The 20,701-nt window shown below is 35.7% G+C and overlaps 1 protein-coding gene across 4 annotated transcripts in view; it reads left to right on the forward strand.

Moving 5' to 3' along the window:
• The window catches only part of WRN (WRN RecQ like helicase), a 120,276-nt gene extending 100,608 nt beyond the window's left edge, over positions 1-19,668 (forward strand). For 2 of the 4 annotated variants that reach the window (XM_079779549.1, XM_079779550.1), the window contains exons 31-35: positions 3,077-3,208; positions 5,473-5,635; positions 12,328-12,542; positions 15,745-15,834; positions 18,460-19,667. In XM_079779549.1, coding sequence (XP_079635675.1) covers positions 3,077-3,208; positions 5,473-5,635; positions 12,328-12,542; positions 15,745-15,834; positions 18,460-18,579 — 720 coding nt within the window. In that variant the 3' untranslated portion in view covers positions 18,580-19,667. Of the gene's footprint in view, positions 1-3,076; positions 3,209-5,472; positions 5,636-12,327; positions 12,545-15,744; positions 15,835-18,459 lie in introns of all 4 variants that reach the window. The other 2 variants (XR_013813901.1, XM_079779551.1) reach the window with 2 other exon arrangements.
• Positions 19,669-20,701: the final 1,033 nt, after the last annotated feature.

Genomic DNA, 20,701 nt, shown 5'->3' on the forward strand with positions numbered 1-20,701 from the left:
GGCTCTGATCTTCCCCTCTGATCTTCGGCTCCAATATCCCAGTTCCAACAACTGCTCTCCGAGGCTGCAGCCATCTTGGTTAGGTGTATTTGCATATTCCCTTTCTGATTGGCCGGTGGGCGTGGCCGGTGGGCGTGGCTTGTGAGTGTAGCGGAGTGATGATTTGCATATTACTGTTTTATAGATAGGACTAGAGGCCTGGTGCACGAAATTCGTGCATGGGGGGGGCGGGTGGTGTCCCTCAGCCTAGCCTGTACCCTCTCCAATCTGGGACCACTTGAAGGATGTCCGACCGCCCGTTTAGGCCCGATCTCACCGGGATCAGGCCTAAATGGGTGGTCAGACATCCCTCTCACAATCCAAGACTGCTGGCTCCCAACCACTCACCTGCCTCTGCCTGATTGCCCCTAACCACTTCTGCCTGCCAGCCCGATCACCCCCTAACAACTCTTCTGCCAGCCTGATCGACGCCTAACTGCTCCCTGGCCGGCCCGACTGCCCCTAACTGCCCTCCCCTGAGGGCCTGGTCACCTCTAACTGCCCTCCCCTGCCAGTCTGGTTGCCCCTATCTGTCCTCCCCTGCAGGCCTGGTCACCCCCAACTGCCCTCCCTTGCTGGCCCAGTCACCCCTAACTGCCATCCCGTGCAGGCCTGGGTCCCACCCCCACCCTACTGTCCTCCCCTGCAGGCCTGGTCCCCCCCAACTGTCCTCTCCTGCTGGCCTGGTCACCCCTAACTGCCCTCCCTGCTGGCCTGATTGCCTACAACTGTCCTCCCCTGGAGGCCTGGTCCCCTCCAACTGCCCTCCCCTGCAGGCCTGGTCCCCCCCAACTGCCCTCCCCTGCAGGCCTGGTCCCCCCCAACTGCCCTCCCCTGCAGGCCTGGTCTCCCCCAACTGCCCACCCCTGAAGGCCTGGTCCCCCCAACTGCCCTCCCCTGCAGGCCTGGTCTTCCCCAACTGCCCTCCTCTGCTGGCCTGGTCACCCCTAACTGACCACAACTGCCCTCCCCTGCAGGCCATCTTGTGGCGGCCATCTTGTGTCCACATGGGGGCAGCCATCTTTGACCACATGGGGGCAGCCATCTTTGACCACATGGGGGCGGCCATCTTGTGTGTTGGAGTGATGGTCAATTTGCATATTACTCTTTTATTAGATAGGATAGATAAGTGTATATATTAGAATGCAAATTCATTGATTTATAGTGAGAAATACAACTGGAAAATTTCACTTGACCCAACGGGTGTGCTCCCTTCTTTAGAAGCTGGCTTATTTGAAGTTGTTTAGCGAGCCTGGAATCTAACAAGGGAAACACTGAGAGTGTCTTAAATAGTCTCTCAGCAGCAAAGGCAGGATGAGGCATTCTTACACACTTCTTGCCAAAGGAACTTTAATATTCAAATCTAGTTAGCCAAGGCTGCTTCTCATCTGAACAGCACTTGGATAGGCATTGCCTAATTTTGTTTTTCTGCCTTTCCTACTTACGTTTTCATAATTGATTGTTCTCTGTTCACATAATCTTTTATATAGAGCATGATTTGATTAGATTTTTTGCATATTAGAATCACATTCTAGCCCTATCTTCTTGAGATTATTACTCTTGTATTAATTTGCTGATGTTCCCAAACAGGTTTAGTCACACATTTACAGATGGTAGCATGATTTTGTTCCATATATCTTAACATCTTTATGTATTTGCCAGTATAACTCCCAGTGATCACATTTCTAAGACCTTCATATAGGGGTGTCCCATGGTTGCCTGCAAGTGGAGACTACCCTGTAATCCTGAAGAATCTGGCTAATGGAGTTTGATTTCAGTCATTTCTAGAAACTTATGGCCAATTCTGACTGTGTTAAGGTCTCAGATGGAAACACTTTAATTTCATTTAGTGAAATATGTAATATGTCCTTTGAAAGCCTAGTGGTGCCTGGAAACAACCCGGACCTTAGGTCTTAGGGTGTTGTTCGCCAAGCTGCAGTTGTCCCAGGTATCTGTGAACTAATCTGCAGACTCCCTTTTTGTTTAGGATAGCAAGGGACTAGTGTGGGCTACAGCAAGCCAAGTTCTGTTGGATTTAATTATTTTAATTTAGTATTGGTTCTTACGTTTTGGAAGGTAAAGTTGACATTTTGGAGGAAAACTATTGATATATCGATGTTAATCCTATATCATCTACTAATTCTATCATAACTATTACTTGGCTTTTACTTTCTTCAGGCTTTAAAAAAATCCTAGTATTTCTTCATTAATTTTATTTTTTTAACCCTTTCTCCCTTTTTTCTTTTAAATGTCTTAATGAATCATATTTAAGAATTTACATAATGCTTCAAGAGCCACAGTTTATATGTATTTTTTTTAACTATATGTACTGTATGTAGTTAATGAGAAATTTTCTTTAAGATATGTTAGCACGGCATGCACGCCCTAACTGGTTTGGCTCCGTGGATAGAGCATTGGCCTGCGGACTGAAGGGTCCCAGGTTCGATTCTGGTCAAGCGCATGTACATTGGTTGCGGGCACATCCCCAGTAGGAGGTGTGCAGGAGGCAGCTGATCAATGTTTCTCTCCCATCGATGTTTCTAACTCTCTATCCCTCTCCCTTCCTCTCTGTAAAAAATCAATAAAATATATATATTTTTAAAAGATATGTTAGCAGATTTTGTGGTTATAGTTCCTAAATTTGAATATTAATTATTTTTATTTATTCATTTAACATTCACTTCCAGGGGGCTTGGGAACTTAATATTTAAAGGCAGAATGGTCCTCATTATAGTTCATTTTTTCTTTCCTCTTATTGGCTAAAGAAAAGACTAGGAATTTCTAGTTCTACAGCCATATTTATTATTACAAATATTTGATTCCCTCTAGCTTTATTTTTCCTTTTAAAATTAATAAGTAAAAAATAACACCAAACACCTTTTTTGAGCTCCTCATAAAAAGGGAATTTTTTGCTGTTCTTTGTAGGTTTTATTTGTGTTATTTTTATCCCCTAAGCCCTACTGATCATATTGATATTCTTTCTGTCATTATTTTGATATTATTATTCACCATTTGTGCTACTTTTAAACTTTTGTAGACAGATCTCTTTTCAAGTACAAATCCTCAAGAAGAACAGAAGAAAAGCCTGGTGGCAAAAGACAAAAAATGCTCCCTCCCACCTTCTACGGCTATCACGTATTCTTTATTCCAAGAAAAGAAGATGTCTTTGGTAAGTATTACATTCATGTTAGAGGGAATTTTTAAATTTATCTAAACATGTTTTATCAGCTTTTCAGTATTAAAGTTGTGACGGAGTAATTTCTTCTAATCCTATAATATTTTCCATTGTTTCATTTTGTATTTAATTTTAGAAAAGAATGACATTTTCTTTTTCTGTTAAGCCTACCTCTGTCAATTGACTAAAAACAGCAAGTATAGGTTGGCCATGATTATCTTATAGCGATTATATCTGAGGTACTGATAAACACATTTATAGCTCAGGGATATTAGAGCAGCCATATTGCAAGACTGTTTTTTAAAAATTGGATTAATAGTTTAGAAACTATCAGCCATATGTATTGATAACAAATAACCTCCAAGATACATTAAGTTAAAAAAAAAAAGGAATATGCAGAGCAATGTGAAAAACAAACATATAAATATGTACGTACTTGTATATTCACCAAACTTGCTGTTCACTCTATATCCTTTAGTTCTGTTCTATTTTTTAACCATGCCTGATGCTCTTTGAAAAAAAGCTACTGTGTAGCCCTAGCCAGTTTGGCTCAGTGAAAAAAAGCTACTGTGAAAAATAGCCACACTTAATGTGTCCTCACTGTTCTGGCATAAATCCTTAAGACTATTGAGTACTTTTTTAATAAATGGTGTGGGCAAAAGTAGGCTTATGGTTGTGAGTACATGAAACAGAGTTTATTCTTGTATTATTATATATTAATTATTGTATTATTTTCCATATGAGTAACTATAAACCTACTTTTGCCTCATTCTGTACAAAATAGAGAGTTTATCTTAGTGGAATAAAGATAGAATGAGGCTTCCAGCTAGGTTTTACTAATTTGAATTCCTATTCTCTCTGACCATAAATTGATTGGTCCAATGCCTGGTTTTCCTCTTCTGTGTCTTCATCCACTAGGCCACATTATACACTTTTTATTCTGGTTAAGGTCTAATATAAATAAGAATAAATAATTCATAGCTTGTCTTAATTACTTAATAGATGTTCTAATTTGATAGTCAGGTTCCTTAATTAAAAGTACAGAATCCATTACACAAGAAGCCAAATAATTCCAGTGTACTATTTTTGAAACACATTACATGATAAATAGAAATTAAAGTTCTGCCTCTTAAATAGTAACTTAAATGTACATGTTAAATATATTTATATTACATAATTTGACCATATATGCATGATATAACTGAATATAGTTTCTAAGAAAATTTGGTATAGCCTTCAAATTTTCTGAATAAAGTGCATGCTAATACTCATCCATGATATGAGGTTTTATGTTTCATATTATATATTCATGATTAAAAATGTGAAGAGTAGCATATCTTCATTTATGTCGTTTGCTGTTATTTGGTTGTATATTATTGTGTAATATCATGGTGTAATTATCTCTACCTCCCAGGAGTCTAAGACGGTCTTGCCAGTTAACTACAAAATTAAACATGCCTAAGGACTAATTAATCAGAAGCAATAATGCAATTAGTTTTAGGTAATTTGATGCCTGGTATCAAGTAACCCTGATATGCACACATGGTTACACTGTCTAGTAGAAAAGGGTAGACATTTAATGAAAGTAATTTAAAACCTACCTTTGAAGGATGAAATTATTTCTTTAAAGGCTCTTTTTCTATGAAAGTGTCAACATTTACACAAAATCCAATCCAAATTCAGACTTTCAGGTTGTATTAAAAGAGAGTATTATGAATTAATTTAGAGCCGAGTGATAAACTCTTGGAGTGTTTAAAAGAATATTATATCTAATACATAATCTTAAATGAATTTGGAGCTACAGTTGTGTAAAAGCTACAGAAATATGTAACAGTATCTTCAATTTTAACACAATTGTTTAATTCAATTCTAGGCACATGATATATTATTTCAAGTATTAGAACATTAGATTACAGTTTACTATATTTTCAATGGTTGTGGCAGCTTTTAGACTTAACATAGTGCTCTCTGCCACTAATAGGTTTTAAAGTGAATAATTACGGAGAGATGAGGATTGATTTCTTAGCTAATGCTGGATGATTATGTTGTCTTCAGTATAATAATTGTAAAAAGTAGAATCTGTGGAGTTCTCTAATGTAGGTAGTTTTAAAGAAATTGATTATTATAAAGTGAAGGTTGAGTACATTGTTTATTTCTCAGTGAACATTTATTACCCGAAGGTTTTGGACATTTTGTTTTCATACAGTACAGTGGAAACTTGAAAAAACTGACTGGTTGTTTTGCTGCTGTTTCTCTAGAAGAGTGTAGCTGAGAACAGGATTCTGCCTCTCGCAGCAGTTGGCATACACTTATCCCAAGCGGTGAAAGCTGGCTACCCAGTCGATATGGAGCGAGCAGGCCTGACTCCAGAGGTTCAGAAGATTATTACTGATGTTATCCGAAACCCTCCCATCAACTCAGGTGATAACCACCACCCTGGTCTGCAGCCTTAATGACTTGAGTCATCGAACCCAGATGAAGTAAACAAGCAATCCACTAATATTTTTCAGTTTAGCATCAACTCTTCATGCTACTATGAAAGTTTTACTTTTGTAAGGTTTTTTATTGTGTTAGAAAAACAGTCTTCCCATTATCGCTCAGAGGAAAGCCTGAGTCAGAGAAATTCATGTGTTTCTTTTCAGCTTCAGATGACAACATACACACCAATCCTGAAATGGTGCACTTTCATTCTTTCCTGATTTCTACCTCATCACTTGGGGGGAAAAATACCCAGTTTTTTTCTATATTCATTCCCCAAAACTTACTCCCAGTTTTTCCCTAAATCTTTCTGTTTCCTTGTCATTGGTTTCACTTAAGTAGCCGTTCTACTCATTACAGTCAGTGGGATCTTGAAGGATGGACCAAGTTCGCTAGGCCTTTGTAGGGGGGTTTCCTCTTCTCACTTTGCTGCAGAACCTCAGCTGTGCTCACTCTGCTTGCCCTGCAGACGTTTTTAAATAGGACGAGGTACATTAGAGGATTTTCCCTCCTAAATGTACAAATATAAACTGGTGTGTTAATAACTCAATAAATCTGATCAATTTATTCAGACTGTTAGGACAGAGCAGTGGGCATATGGCTGCCGTGCAAATAACTTTTTATTATCTCAAATTCTTTCCCACTTGGGAATAACTATACAACCCCCTCCCTCCCCCCCCCCCAACATTTGGAAAAGAGAGGGGTAAGATCATCCTTTAAAAGCACAATCAATATTAAATTGATCAGAACAAAGACATTCAGGTCCCCTTAAAAGGCAGTATTAATTCTAGGCTGAGCAAGACTTGACTGAAGGTCTAAGAAAGAACACCTCCATCCCTTCCATTGGCCAACTGTGGAAGCATAGGGTAAGGAGGGACACAGGCAGGTTTGGGCAGTGTCATCTAAGTAAAATCCAGGGAACTAAAGTTTTTCTTTTTTACTATCACACTAAACTTGTGCTGCCAACTACTTAGAAGAAAAAAATATGCAATTTCTAATCCTGGCAATGAGACTTCAAGTGTATTAAGGGCCTCTCTCTCAGGACTCAGAGAAATGAGTGTCTTTGATGAGCTGTTGGAATTGGCAGATTTTTCCTGTTGACAATCATGTTTGCAATCATTTAGCTGCCTACCTTAAATCCTAGGACAGTGGTCGGCAAACCGCAGCTCGCGAGCCACATGCGGCTCTTTGGCCCCTTGAGTGTTCTAACGCCACTTCTTCAAAATAGACTCGCCCAGGCCGAAAACCCACTTCTGCGCATGGGCCACGAAGTTTCAATCGCACTGTACGTGTGCGCCCGCACGTGGTATTTTGTGGAAGAGCCACACTCAAGGGGCCAAAGAGCTGCATGTGGCTCGCAAGCCACGGTTTGCCGACCACTGGGAAGAGCAAAGGCTCCCGTAATAGCTGCTCTGATTCAGGTCTTGGCTCCACCATTTCAGAGCTATGGTACTTTGGGCAAATTACCCAATCTCCCCAAGCCTCAGTTTCCTCCTCTCAAACAGGGAGGGAGAATATGCCTTTGTTACAGAGTGGTGAGAAATAGTTAGATACTGCCCAGAATGCTCTGGCACTTGGTAAGTAGTTTGCCCTCTGGATCCTCTGGTTTATACCCATGGATTCAACTAACTGCGGATCGAAAATATTTGGGGGAAAAAAAAATTCCAGAAAGTTGATTTGTAAACAATACAGTATACCAACTATTTGCATAGCATTTATATTGTATTAGGTATTATAAGCAGTAATGGGGAATATCATGATGAAGAAGTAGATGGCAAGATTTGGTGGCTTCTTAAATATACCCTTTGTGATTACTTTAATTATTACTTTGTGATTATTATTTTAGAAGCTAATTAAAAAATATGAAGTTAATAGGTATACCAGAAGGGAAGTTTCAATACTATGGACAGGGGAAAATGGGAGATTTAAGATTCTATTATTCAGTGAAGTTTTGGCAACATCTATTTTATTCGGCTGTGGAGAAGAATAGAGGGGCTGCTAATTTGCTTTCTAAATCATATAGTTGTAAAGTTGTTGAATTTTTTATTTGGAAAGGAAATTGGAAATCATTATATTTTCATTTTCCTACTGGCATCCTGTTGCAGAGATAGGAATTTGAGGCCTAGAGGATTGCAAATTGTTTTACATTCTCGTCAAAGTTAATGACAGAGCAAGCTTTCCTTTTTACTAGACCATGTCAAAGTTGTGCTGCCAACTCTTTGAAAGAAAGAAATAAGCAGTTTCTAATCCTGGTAGAGGATTTGGGTTTATAAACCTCTAATTGATGAGTAAAATAAATATACTTAATTATATTTGGTCTATTATATTTGTATATCTTTTATCTTTAAATATCCTCTATCTAGGACCCTCTACATTCTGAGTTTAAAATTTTCAATTTTCTTATAACTTTTAAAATTAAGAAATATTAAAATCCAGCAGATGTATAAACATGGAAAATTCTCTATAATTGCACAACCTGATTCAACAAATATTAGGGACATGAGAAAAATATTTGTAATCATTAGTGACTGTGACAGTAGTTAAAACATTTGTCTTGCCAAAACCGGTTTGTCTCAGTGGATAGAGCGTCGGCCTGCGGACTGAAAGGTCCCAGGTTCGATTCCGGTCAAGGGCATGTACCTTGGTTGCGGGCACATCCCCAGTGGGGGTTGTGCAGGAGGCAGCTGATCGATGTCTCTCTCTCATCGATGTTTCTAACTCTCTATCCCTCTCTCTTCCTCTTTGTAAAAAATCAATAAAATATATTTAAAACAAAAAAACAAAAAAACATTTGTCTTTACCATTGTATACTTATTGCAAATAAATTTTCATTCAGATAAATATTAAAGTGAAATTCCAAAGAACAGTGCAGAATACTTTTGAACACGTTTCATTTTTCTGTCAATATACCATATGTAGGTTGTACATATAATATAAAAAAGTATATTATTGTAGTTTACTGCCAAAGCCTAAGTTGAGATTGCAAGAAACATGGACTCTAAATTTTATTACCTTTGATTGTACTTTTATAGTCTGTAAGATATCATTTATCAGTGTGAGATTTTACTTTTGAAATCTTGTTTTTCCTTGATAAAAACTATTTGTTCTTTTATTGGAAAATGTGTTATAAATTATAAGAAATGAGGATATACATAGTATGTTAATTATTCAGAGATGTTATTTTGATCTTTTATTTAACTGTAGCCATATTTTATAATTTGGTATTTTAATGAACAAGTTTGATTGGCATTTAAATTTTATACAATCCTGAATTGAGAATTTTCTATATTTTATTATGGTATAATCTTATACCTAAAAATAGAGTATTGAATTGATAAATTACATCTAATTTGCTATGTAGATTTTTGTCTTTCTAACTTAATATTTTAAATGAATTCTATACCTTGTTATTCTTTTAGTTTTATCATGTTTATATAATTTTAAGCTGCTGCTTTTATGGAGTTGAGATTCTAACTATGCTTAATAATAAATTAAGCAAGACATTTAATGAGGTACCTGGATAATATTTTGAATAATTTCATTCTCCCATTTTTTATGTGCATGTGCTTGGAAATTAGGGCTGGCTTCCCAGGGACCTGCAACAAAAGCAGGGGTAATATGATCTCTTTTAAAGCAACGAAGGAGTGCAGCCAGTGCTTATTATTTCACTCTCCAGTAGATATTTTTAACACTTAGCTGCTGGGAAAATTAGGGCAGAATAATATGCATCTTTACAGCTAGATGCTACTTATTTGCATATGTATATTGTAGGATGACTTTAAGATAAAAATTATAAAGAGTACTTGTAAGAAATGAGTAGGTAAATATATAAATTTTCTAATTATATCTTGAAATTATATTCTAAGTACAGTATAACACCTGTATGTTTATTAAATCACTAATAGTTTAATTCCATAGGCAAATGTTTATATATAATTTATGAAAAAAGAGACATTCTTATTTTAGAAATAGTTTCAAATGGAATAAAATACCTTATTTTTTCTTTTTAAAATAATTCATTTAGCCAATAATGATATGATCGTACAAGATTGTGTCGCTGTATCCCCCAAAATGGTTTCTACATTTTACATTTATAGTATGATGAGACTAAGGATATACTAGTATAGTTTGTTTATTCAATATTTATTTATTTATTTTTCATGATCTAATAGCTTTTTAAAAAATTCTTTATTGATTAAGGTATTACATATGTGTCCTTATCCCCCCATTGCCCCCCCAATCCCCGTCGTGCCCTCACCCCCCTAGTGTCTGTGTCCATTGGTTAGGCTCATATGCAAGCATACAAGTCCTTTGGTTGATCTCTCTCCCTTCCCCCCACCCTCCCCTGCCTTTCCTCTGAGGTTTGACAGTCTGATCGATGTTTCTCTGTCTCTGGATCTGTTTTTGTTCATCAGTTTATGTTGTTCATTATGTTCCACAAATGAGTGAGACCATGTAATATTTATCTTTCTCTGACTGACTTATTTCACTTAGCATAATGGTCCAGGTCCATCCATGTTGTTGCAAATGGTAGGAGTTCCTTTCTTTCTAAGTGAAACGGAGGCATGTTTATTGAATATTTAAATATCCACAGAAGAAAATTTAGTACAATGTAGTGTATTAGTTGGCTAGGGTATGGGAAAATTGGAATGCATTTTCTAGAGCAGCACTATCCAAAAGGAAATATAACATGAGCCAAATATGTAATTTTAAATTTTCTGGTAGCCACATTTAAAAAGTAAAAATAAATAGATGTAATTAATTTAATAATATGATTTAATTAACCCAATATATTAAAAATGCTGTCATTTCAACATATAATGAATATAAAAATTGTTAATGAGGTTTTTTTGTACTAAGCCTCTGAAATCAGGTAGGTATTTTATATTCATAATATATCTCAATTCTGATGCTAAATTTTAATTTTAAATATTTAGTCTGTATAAAGCTTTGATAAAATTCACATTTGAATAAAGTAAATGAAGATACCCAGTTTGTTCCAAACATATTTAAAAATATCAGTTTTAAATTTAATTTAATTTTTGGCTTTCAATCAAGCTTTTAATGAAAAAGTTATAAAATAACAGTTTCTCATCGCTGTAAAATAAGATTCCACGCTTCTGAATAGAGAAATCAGTTATTGATGAATTGCTTTCTTATGACACTTGAGGGCTGCATACTTGCATTAGAATTACTTAAAATTAAAAATTTGAGTTCATCAGCCATATTAGCCATATTCCAAGTGCTCAATAACTGTGGCTAGTAGTTTGGTATTGACAACAGAGTTAACAGAGGTAGTTTGGCAATATGTATCAAAGGTTACAACTTTTGAACTAGCAACCCCACTTCTGAGATTCTAGAAAGTTGGAAAGATATTTGTAATATAATGTTCATCAGAACTATTTTTTTTCCAAAGCAAAATTGAAGACAAATGGAAGAGAACTCTAAGTAAATTGTGATAGATAAATACAAAAGAAGATGATTTTAAAAATGATGAAGTAGTAAGATTGGCAGAATTTCAGTGGTATTAGCATGACATGACGAAGAGACAAATAAAATTTTAGTTTGGTTGATAGATATTATAGTCAGATTGCTGATTTTCTTACATTTAGAGGTAATCTTATATTTCCAAGGTTGTGATTAGCATCAGTTTTACATTTTAAAGCTTTAAAGTTAGAAACAGTATAAGCCAAATAATTAGATAGACCACTATCCTAATATGTATTAGCTGTGTTACCTTCTCTTCCTGACTTTATTTGGGAAGTCCTGTCCTGGGGTAGCAAGATACGAACTTTGGAAGGAAGGAGAATATAAACCTGCAAACTGTAGTAATTTAAAGACCACCTTTTCAGAGTGTCATTTAAAAATACTTGGTGTCTGGCTGTTAATTTGAATTGGGTGTCAGAAATGTGTGATACCAGTTTTATAAATCACAGGAAGAGGAGGGAATAGGCTCTAAGCTGGAGAATTGCAGAGGAATGTGATGTTGGAAGGAAGTCCTTGAAACATCAATAGTGGTCTGTAAGGCATTGCTACATAATTTGTAAAGGTGTGAAGAGACTGACACAGTCTGAATCAGTTCTGTTGAATTACAAAAATTAAAAATTTCTTGATTCTGAAAATAAGATACACCTTTTCCAGGAAACTAATTTAGTTACTAATGTGCATTTTAAATAATTCAGGTGTTTTGTTATGCTACCAAATCGATTGAAAGGATCATTTTATTGGCATCTTATTTACAGGTATGGTTAGCTTCTATTTTAAGAATAAATTATTTTCAGCACATTAACTTGTAACTGATATTTGGAATTTGAAGCATACATAATTCCTTTAGAAACAATTCTGGGAATGGTGGCCTTTATTCCCAGACAGTGTGAAACATAATTTATGCAGCGTCCATGACACTGCCCGGATTTTGGATCTTGGAGGTAGAGGGTGTAGGTGGTGCAGGAGTAAGGGACACATTTCACCCCATTTCTGTTCTGTAGGACTGGTGGCATTTGAAAGAGGAACATTTTCTTTGGCCACCCTCCTCCTTTTTCCCCTCCAAAATATTTCACTATTTCCAGCTCATGGGTTTTCGAAAATGTTCTGTGTATTTTATTTTTAAATCTTATTTTTTTCATCTTTTACAGAGTTGCATAAAATTAAACTCATTAGAATGTTTGTTCCTGAAAACATTGACACGTACCTTATCCATATGGCAATTGAAATCCTGGAAAAAGATTGTGACAACAGACTGTTATGCCAACCTTCATGTGATTCCAACAAAAAGAGATGTTTTCCCAACTCTGAAGCGAGCTGTTCAAGTCCTAAGAGAAGCAAGGAAGAAGTAGGCCCTGATACCAAGGTGTTAATTATATGACGAATTTTCATAAAATATCAGTTTGTTCAATTTGCATATTCTAACACTTGAATGCTATGTTTTTTAAACTGTCATAAATTCTGATATAAGGTTACTTTTTAAATCTGTGTGCTCTGTTTCCATTGCTTTTCATCACTCTGAGCTGAGAAAAGTGATTTCTTACATGACAAAAGGTGAATATAGTCCTTTTTTTTTAGCTTATTGTGTAGAGTATTAAATTAAATTTTTTTCTCTACCTCATATTATATAGCCTGGAAATTATCTTTTATAGGTAATTAATACTGGCTTTAAGCATATGACAGTTTATGTGATTAATGAAAATGAAAACAAATTCTAGTATAAATGCCTCCCAAACTGGTGTGTGTTTCATTCTCTCATTCATCAGCTCAGGTACAGGATAATTATGGTTCCTAGTCCTGAGCGTATGCCAGGGCACTTTTTGCATAATCAGAGAAAGACCATGAATTTAGTATTATTTTAGGTGGCACATTTTATTTAAAACAAATGCTTTGAAAATTATTTCTCTGTGTCTGGTGTGAGAAAAATTCTTTGGCAATTTGACTCTATTAGATGATGGTATACATTTGAAAGTTTGGCCTTCAGTATCTTCCAGGTCGAAAATTACAGGACTCCATGTGTGTTTGTGAAAACTAATAATTAACTAAAAATTATTTTAGTTCCTAGATGATAAATTCAGCATGGTTGTAGGTGGTTACTAATATTTATATTGGAGAATTAGGAGCTCCATTTCAGTTCTAAGGTGATATTTATAGGCGAAAGTATAGGTTGGGTGATATTAGTGAAATTTGGCTTCTATGCCAGTCTATTATTTCTGAAATCTATACCAGGTGCCTAAGACCTTATTTTTCTCCAACTTCTACTTATCAATACAGAAAAAAAAGTGTAATTTTCTTGAATATTGAAATACATTTATATAAAGTATTATTTTAACCACACATCAGCATTTTGGTTTTCCTCTATTGAAATAACATCAGGTACTAAGAACAGAGTGGGGAGACTTTGCGGGGGGCGGAGGGTAGATTTAGCCTTTTTTTTCCCCCGTTTGGGGGCTGGGAAGTAGATTAAGAGGTGAGTGAGCCAGCCAAAGTATTTTTTCTTTCATCTACCTCCTGCTATGGAAAACTACTCCAATACTGTCTATCAGAGTTCTAGTTTCAGGGTCTTTCAAATATTAATATTCATTGTCTCTGCTGACTTGGTTGTATCCCTTCGTGTATTTCTTCTTATAATTCTGAGGCTTCTGATAGAGAATAATGTCAGGACAAGATTTAGTTTTTTTTTTAGTTGGTGCATTGTTAAATTTACAACTGTTGTGATTGTTGTTAAGATAGAGGCCCAGTCGTGCCTATGTTTAAAGGAGGAAGATTATGTCTTGGTATGTGGTAGCTGTGAATTAATATACAGAGGTACACAGTGGGTTCTTTAAATATGTAAATATTTTATTTCAGGAAGTTTTCTGATAGTTTTTAAGATTTTGTTTATTTCAGGAAACTTTTCTTAAATTTTACTTCTCATTTCTAATTCTCTCTTGAGCTCTTCTTCACTCAGTTTTGAGTTTTTCTGATTTATGAAGTTCTTTCAAGTTTTGAATTATTTTCTTAATGTTTTTCAGCTCATTTTGAGAAGTTTTATTCTGTGTCTTAGAAAGTCTTTCTGGTGTCTGGGATATGACCGTAATACTTTTCTGTTGCTCATTGTCATGTGAAATGAATGTTCCTGCACTTTCAAAAGAAGGCATGGCTCAGGATAGTTTTCCAGGTTCACAGAGCAGTCCCTTCTGTTGTTCTTGTGTAATGTTCAAAATGTGGAAACTTGGCTTAGGGAGCACCCTCCTCTGCCACTTTCACCTGGGCTTTGTCTTCCCTGTGTCTCTGCGAGGCCTGTCCTGCTTGGTTTTTAGTTCACCCCTGCAGTTCCCGTGCGTGTGGGGCCTTCTCCGGGAAGGCAGCCTTGCCTGGTCAGGAGTGTTCTCAGGAGCCAGCTGCTGTAGCCACTCCAAGGGCTACTGTGGACCCCTTTCGGCCACCCGCAAAAGCCCTCCCACTTTCAGATGCTGTTCTCTGTTCATCTGCTTGCTTTCCAGTAGACTGGGGTTCTCCTGTTCTCAGGCATCTCGCTGCTTGCCTCTGCTTTCTCCCATACAGAGGCTGTACTAGGCAGGTCTATGGCTTGTCTTCACATGGTACAGCTTCGGTTTCCTGAGGATACCTTTCAGCTTTCTTTATTGTAAAAGTAGACGATGAATTTTTGTTTTTCATATCTAGTTCTATCTGATTTAGTGCTGGGATTCAGAGAAATTTAAAATACTATGCTACTGTTTCTAGCATCTTCCTAGCACCCTCTCCTCCTGCATCACTTTTTTCCTTCTTATTTTTCCTGAATTCCAGAAGAGAGAGACAGAGAGACAGACCGAGAGAGAGAGAGAGAGAGAGAGAGAGAGAGAGAAAGAGAGAGAGAGAGAGAACTTCCAGAAGAGACGAGAGAGAGACAGAGAGACAGAGAGAGAGAGAGACAGAGAGAATTTCCTGCCCTGCCACTGAGTTTCATTATAAATTAAAATATACAATATTATTTGCAAACTATTTTAAGATACTCATAAAAATGCCTCATAAGTAATATTACTACAATCATTGTTAAAATTCAATACCTCAGAATAATAATTTTCTTTTTAAATTAAATTTATTGGGGGTGACATTGGCTAATAAAATTATATAGGTTTTAAGAGTACAATTCTATAATACATCGTCTATATATTTATTGTGTTTTCACAACCTAAAGTCAAATCTCCTTCCATCACCATATATTTGACCCCCTTTACCCACTATTACATCCCTCCCCCGTGTCCCTCTGTAACCACCATACTGTTGCCTGTGTCCATGAGTTTTTGTTTGTCTTGTTTGTTCGTTTGTTGCTTTCAATTTTACATCCCATATACGAGTGAAATTATATAGTTCTTGACTTTTTCCATCTGACTTATTTCACTTAGCATGATATTCTCAAGATCCATCCATGTTGTCACAAATGGCAGTATTTCAGTAAGAATTTTCTTAAGCTTTACTTTGTTAGGCATAGTGTTTTTTAAGAAAATAGTGCATGCTGTAACTATTTTGTATGCCATAAAAATGTTAAAGATTGATGGGAAATATCCTGTGATTGTTCTCTGCAGGAGAAGAGTCACAGAAATGCACTAACTTCTTGGAGTCAGCCATCCAGTGATCCAGAAATAGAAGATTTATTTACAGATTCTCAGTTACAGGTAAAATTGATTAGTGAAATAGTTTTTGTGACAAATATATTAGGCTTGATAACTAATATGTTTAGATATATCTTTGTTTTATATGAATTGAAATACAAATATAGATATTTCTCTATTTGCTTATATATACATGTGCACATAAAATCAGCAGATGAGTTAATGTTTTGTATGCTCAACTTAATGATAATAGTTTGTTAATAGAATTTAGAGTATCAAGAAGATGTAAATGTCACCTTTAAATGTAATTATGATTGCTGGGAAGTTTAGTCTTCTACTGTTGAAGGAAGTCATCTCTGACAGACATTGTTTCTGGTAGGTGAGCTAGACTTCATAATTAAAATTTCCCCAGATACTTATTGTTGAGACTCAAAAGATACAAACAGTGTAAGCAAGCTTCCTCTTTTTCTCGTTGAAATGAAATTATTATTATACTTACAGAAAAAATGCTGAAGATCATATTCTACGGAAATGTTACAGAAGATAAAAGACTTCAAATATTAGCTACCAATTAATGAGTGTCATGAATAAATCAGAATGTCTTTTGATGTTTTGCATTTATTCTCACTTTATTCTCCAAATAATCTAGTAAAGTTATGTACTGTTATTCTCATTTCTGTGTGAAGAAATAGAGGCTTAAAGAACATTCATAAGGTCATTCATTTAGCAAAGTGACTCCATGAGAACTTAAACTAGTTCTGTCTGGGTTCAAAGTTCCTGCTTATCCCATGGTATTTGGCTACAACAAGACTTCAGGTTTTTTCCTCCTAGATTTCATGCTATGTTTTAGTGTTTGGCTTTGTTATAATCTTAACTGTTCTTCTTCTAAATGCACTCAGGGGCCTAACTCTAATTGTAAGCAACTGTAGTTGTCTGTAGCTACAAGGGATGTTGATAGTAAGGTATTTTGGGAATAATAAATATTTCTGTGCCAATTTTATGTCTACCCAAAGCCTTTTATCTGTGCTACTTTATATCCCTAATATTTATTATCTGTAAGGCAAACATTATAGTAAATCTAATAATCTCTTCTCCTGGTTATCTCTTCCCTGTGAGGAAATAAGTGCTCAGGAGAAAAGGTACTATATTAAACAGCTTTTTTATTTTTATTTTACTTTTAGCTTTTGCAAAAATGTGAATAGTCCTTTCTTCTACACTTGATTTCTTTAATTAAGTTGGAACAGCTAACAGATTTTACTATTTTCATTTTTACTTATATATTTATTTTATCCTCACCTGAGGATATGACCTTTATTGATTTTTAGAGAGAGAAAGGGAGAGGGAGAGGGAGAGGGAGAGGGAGAGGGAGAGAGAATCATTGATGTGAGAGAGAAACATCAATCAGTTGCTTCCCTCACACTACCCAATTGGAGATCGAACCCGAGACCTGGGTATGTGCCCTGACTGGGAATTGAATCCACAGCCTTTTGGTGTACGGGATGACACTCCAACCAATTGAGCCATACCAGCCAGAGCAGTTTTTACCTTTTTAAATATAGGCTTTAGAGTTTTTTTGCCAAGTATCTTTTACTCCCCCCACCACCATCCTTAAATATTTAGAAACCATTTTTTAAACATAGAAAACATAATAAAATAGTAAGCTGTTAATGTATAATGTACAATATATAGGTATAGTCTTCATTTTTTAAATGGAATAAATCATACTTTTGTACCTTTGGCTAGCAGACATTATAACTGAGATGAGGCCACCATATCATAAAGTCCTTCAAATAGTTCTGATAACTAAACTAACTCTGCCGGATTCCACAGTGTACCAATGGTAGGATATTTCTCTGTCATGTCCTCAAACTAAGATAACACAGATAAATACAATTTTAGGCTTATGGAACACTTACCTACTTAAAACTTACTTTTTTCATGTGTGGATTGTTTAGTGCACAATCACTGTCTTTGGTTCTTAAAACAATTTTTCTTCAGGGAATTTTAGGATTCTGAGGCTTCATTTGGTGCATGGGCCCCTAAAATTGTGCAAAGTATTGTACATGGATACGTTTGTCTTCTTTTTTCCCCCTTCTTCTCAGAAGTGGATTTCTGGTTTTTAGCAGATTCTCAAAAGTCTATGAAATGAAAAAAAATTTAAATTTATTCAGCAAATATATTTGAGTATCTTCTATGTCTCAGTAACTCTGCAAGAGACTGAAGGTGACTGAACCATTCTTCTACTCCGTCTACCATTGTACGTGTAGAAGTTACATGCTTTTCAGATGCCTAATATAACTGGGTGTGTGCATGCGTGTTTGTGCACACATGTACCCAAGCAGATATATTCCTCAGAGCATTAAATTCGCCATTTTGGTCACCCCAAAGCACATACACTGTGGGACCTAGACCTGAAATGATACCTACTTTTTTCCTTCCCAAGTGAGTGTCTGTACTTGAGTGTTAAGCATACACCACAGGATGGCAAGTAAATTGCCTAAAGCAATGATATAGTGATCTTGTATCTCTTTATTTACTTTTTGATCCAGAAATAAATTGTATAGATTTCACTATTTTGTTTTATTTGGCAAAGGAAGGGTAATGGCTGTATATTTAGTAATCTATGTTAGTTTTGTTTCTGATACATTTTCAACAGTAAAAATTTCCTTTTCTGTTTCTTTCTTATAGACTTCATCCGAAACCTCACAGAGAAAATTACCTGAGTGGTTTGCCAAAGGAAATGAGACTTTAGCTGTTACTAGCAAGAAATCAATGGACAAAACAAAAAAGAAGGGTCTTTTTAGTTAAAATGGCAGCTGCCAGAAGAATTATGTTTGTTTTGCTGTATTATAAGAGAGGTGCTGTATTTTATTTCTGAAAAGAGTGGGAAATAATATTTAAGCTTAAAAATTATTTCATCTCAAAGTAAAATTCATCTATTCACTAATCAGCTGTCATCTTAAAACAGCCTTGTGCAATTTCCATAAAATCGAGTCTTCTGAGTACATCATAGAATGCTGAGTTTCCTTTAAGATTGCTTTAAGAAATTGTTATTGCCCGGTTTTCTAATCATTTTATATCAGCAGTATATTTGGAAAATGTAATTTGTGTGATATGATACAGATAACAGATTAGTAGTTGTCTGGTGATAATGTGTGTGATGTAAAACATTCCTGTATTACCCAGATTCTGTCTTGTACATGAGGAAAACTGATTTTACAAATTGCCTTCACTGTCTTTAGACAGTACTCCTCTACACGTTGTTAAATGGACCAGAGCTGTGAAAATGAAACATTTTGGGTTCCATGTAAATAGGGAAAAAGAATATAACAAAAGAGACCATTTGTATTAGAAAACTTCATTTTCTACAAAATTTCTATTATTTTTTAAATAATAAACTTTAAAAATGTTATACTGAATGTTATGAAGAGTATATATAAATCTATTTTAAGCCTTCGTTTACTTAATAACATTATTTTTTGAGGGTGTCAGAATTTGATTCTAAAATCTATTAATGTCATACATATAACTTAAATATCTGAAACCCATACTCTTGACTCTGATTTGGGTAAACCATAATTAATATAGCTTTAAGCAGTTTATCATATGGCCTTAATTGACTTTGGTAAATACAAATAACTGTTGTTAATAAAGAAGAAATATATGCATGATTGTTTTAGAAAAACAAAAAAAAGAAAAATCACCAATAGTCCCACCAGTTAACCCCTTTTATGACATTTGCCATAACTTTTTATATTCACTTCTTTTGTAAGTATGTTACATGAATAATATAAGGAAGAATTTTTTTTGTAAAGCATTCAAGCTACACTTAAAACATGAAAGTCCCCACAGTCCTGTTTCCTCACATGCCATTTCCAGCCTTTACCAGAAGGTAACTTCTATCATATATATGACATGTGGTTCTCTAGTCATTTCTTCTGCATTTACATGCTTTTGCATTTGTATCTGTACATAGTCTTTTTTTTAAACTAATGAGGTCATGCTATAAGTAATTTTCTGCAACAAACTTTTGTACTTAATATATCATGAAGATCTTTCCATGTCAGTACATATTGATCTCATTGTTCTTTTACAGTAACATAATATTCTCTTCTGTCCTATAATTTATATAATCACTTTTCTATTGATCATTTCTATTTGAACAGTTTTGCCATTGAATAATCTTCCACAGAATCTGTTTTGTGGCTTTATGTGGTACAGGAATTTTCTGAATGTGGTCTGCAGACTGTTTGGAGTCCCTAAGACCCTCTCAGGGGGTCTTCAAAGCCAAAACTATTTTCATAATACCAAGATGTTATCTGCCTTTTGTATTATGTTGATATTTGCAGTGAGGGTGCAAAGTAATAGGGAGTAAAACCTATTTTAGTGCAGCGATCACCAACCGGTGGTCCGCAGACCACCGGTGGTCCGTGAGGTCCAAAAGGTTGGCGACCGCTGTTTTAGTGCAAAGCAAGGCAATGGTACCGAATGGTTGATTGTATTAGTTCTTAGTCCTTTTCAGTGTTCCGTGTGATGAGATGCCGGTATGCATAAAGCTCTCCCGCTGCCAAAGCGTGATGGTCATCTCCAGGAAAAGCACTCCTTTGACTGTTGGGCTTGTCCCCATGGAGCACCACTTTTATTGAAAAGAATGACTGACGGAAAACTATGATTAGTCAGACGTGGGTGTTCGGTGGACATTTCCTGAAAATTGAGCAAAGTCATCCTCTCACTTCAAGGAAAACTGCTGATTATTTGTCTCCAATGATAAAATTGGAGAGTTCTAGTGAAATTTATAATTTTGAAAAACTTGTGTCTGTTACCAGGAGTTTGACAGCTTCCCATACCATAACACAGACTCTTCTAATGAGATGGAAAGGGTTAATTTTTTTAAACATTATTGATTTTTGGCAACATTTAGAGCAGGCGT

This window comes from Cnephaeus nilssonii (genome assembly GCF_951640355.1).
Source record: "Cnephaeus nilssonii genome assembly, chromosome: 8".
In the NCBI taxonomy this organism is placed as follows: Eukaryota; Metazoa; Chordata; class Mammalia; order Chiroptera; family Vespertilionidae; genus Cnephaeus; species Cnephaeus nilssonii.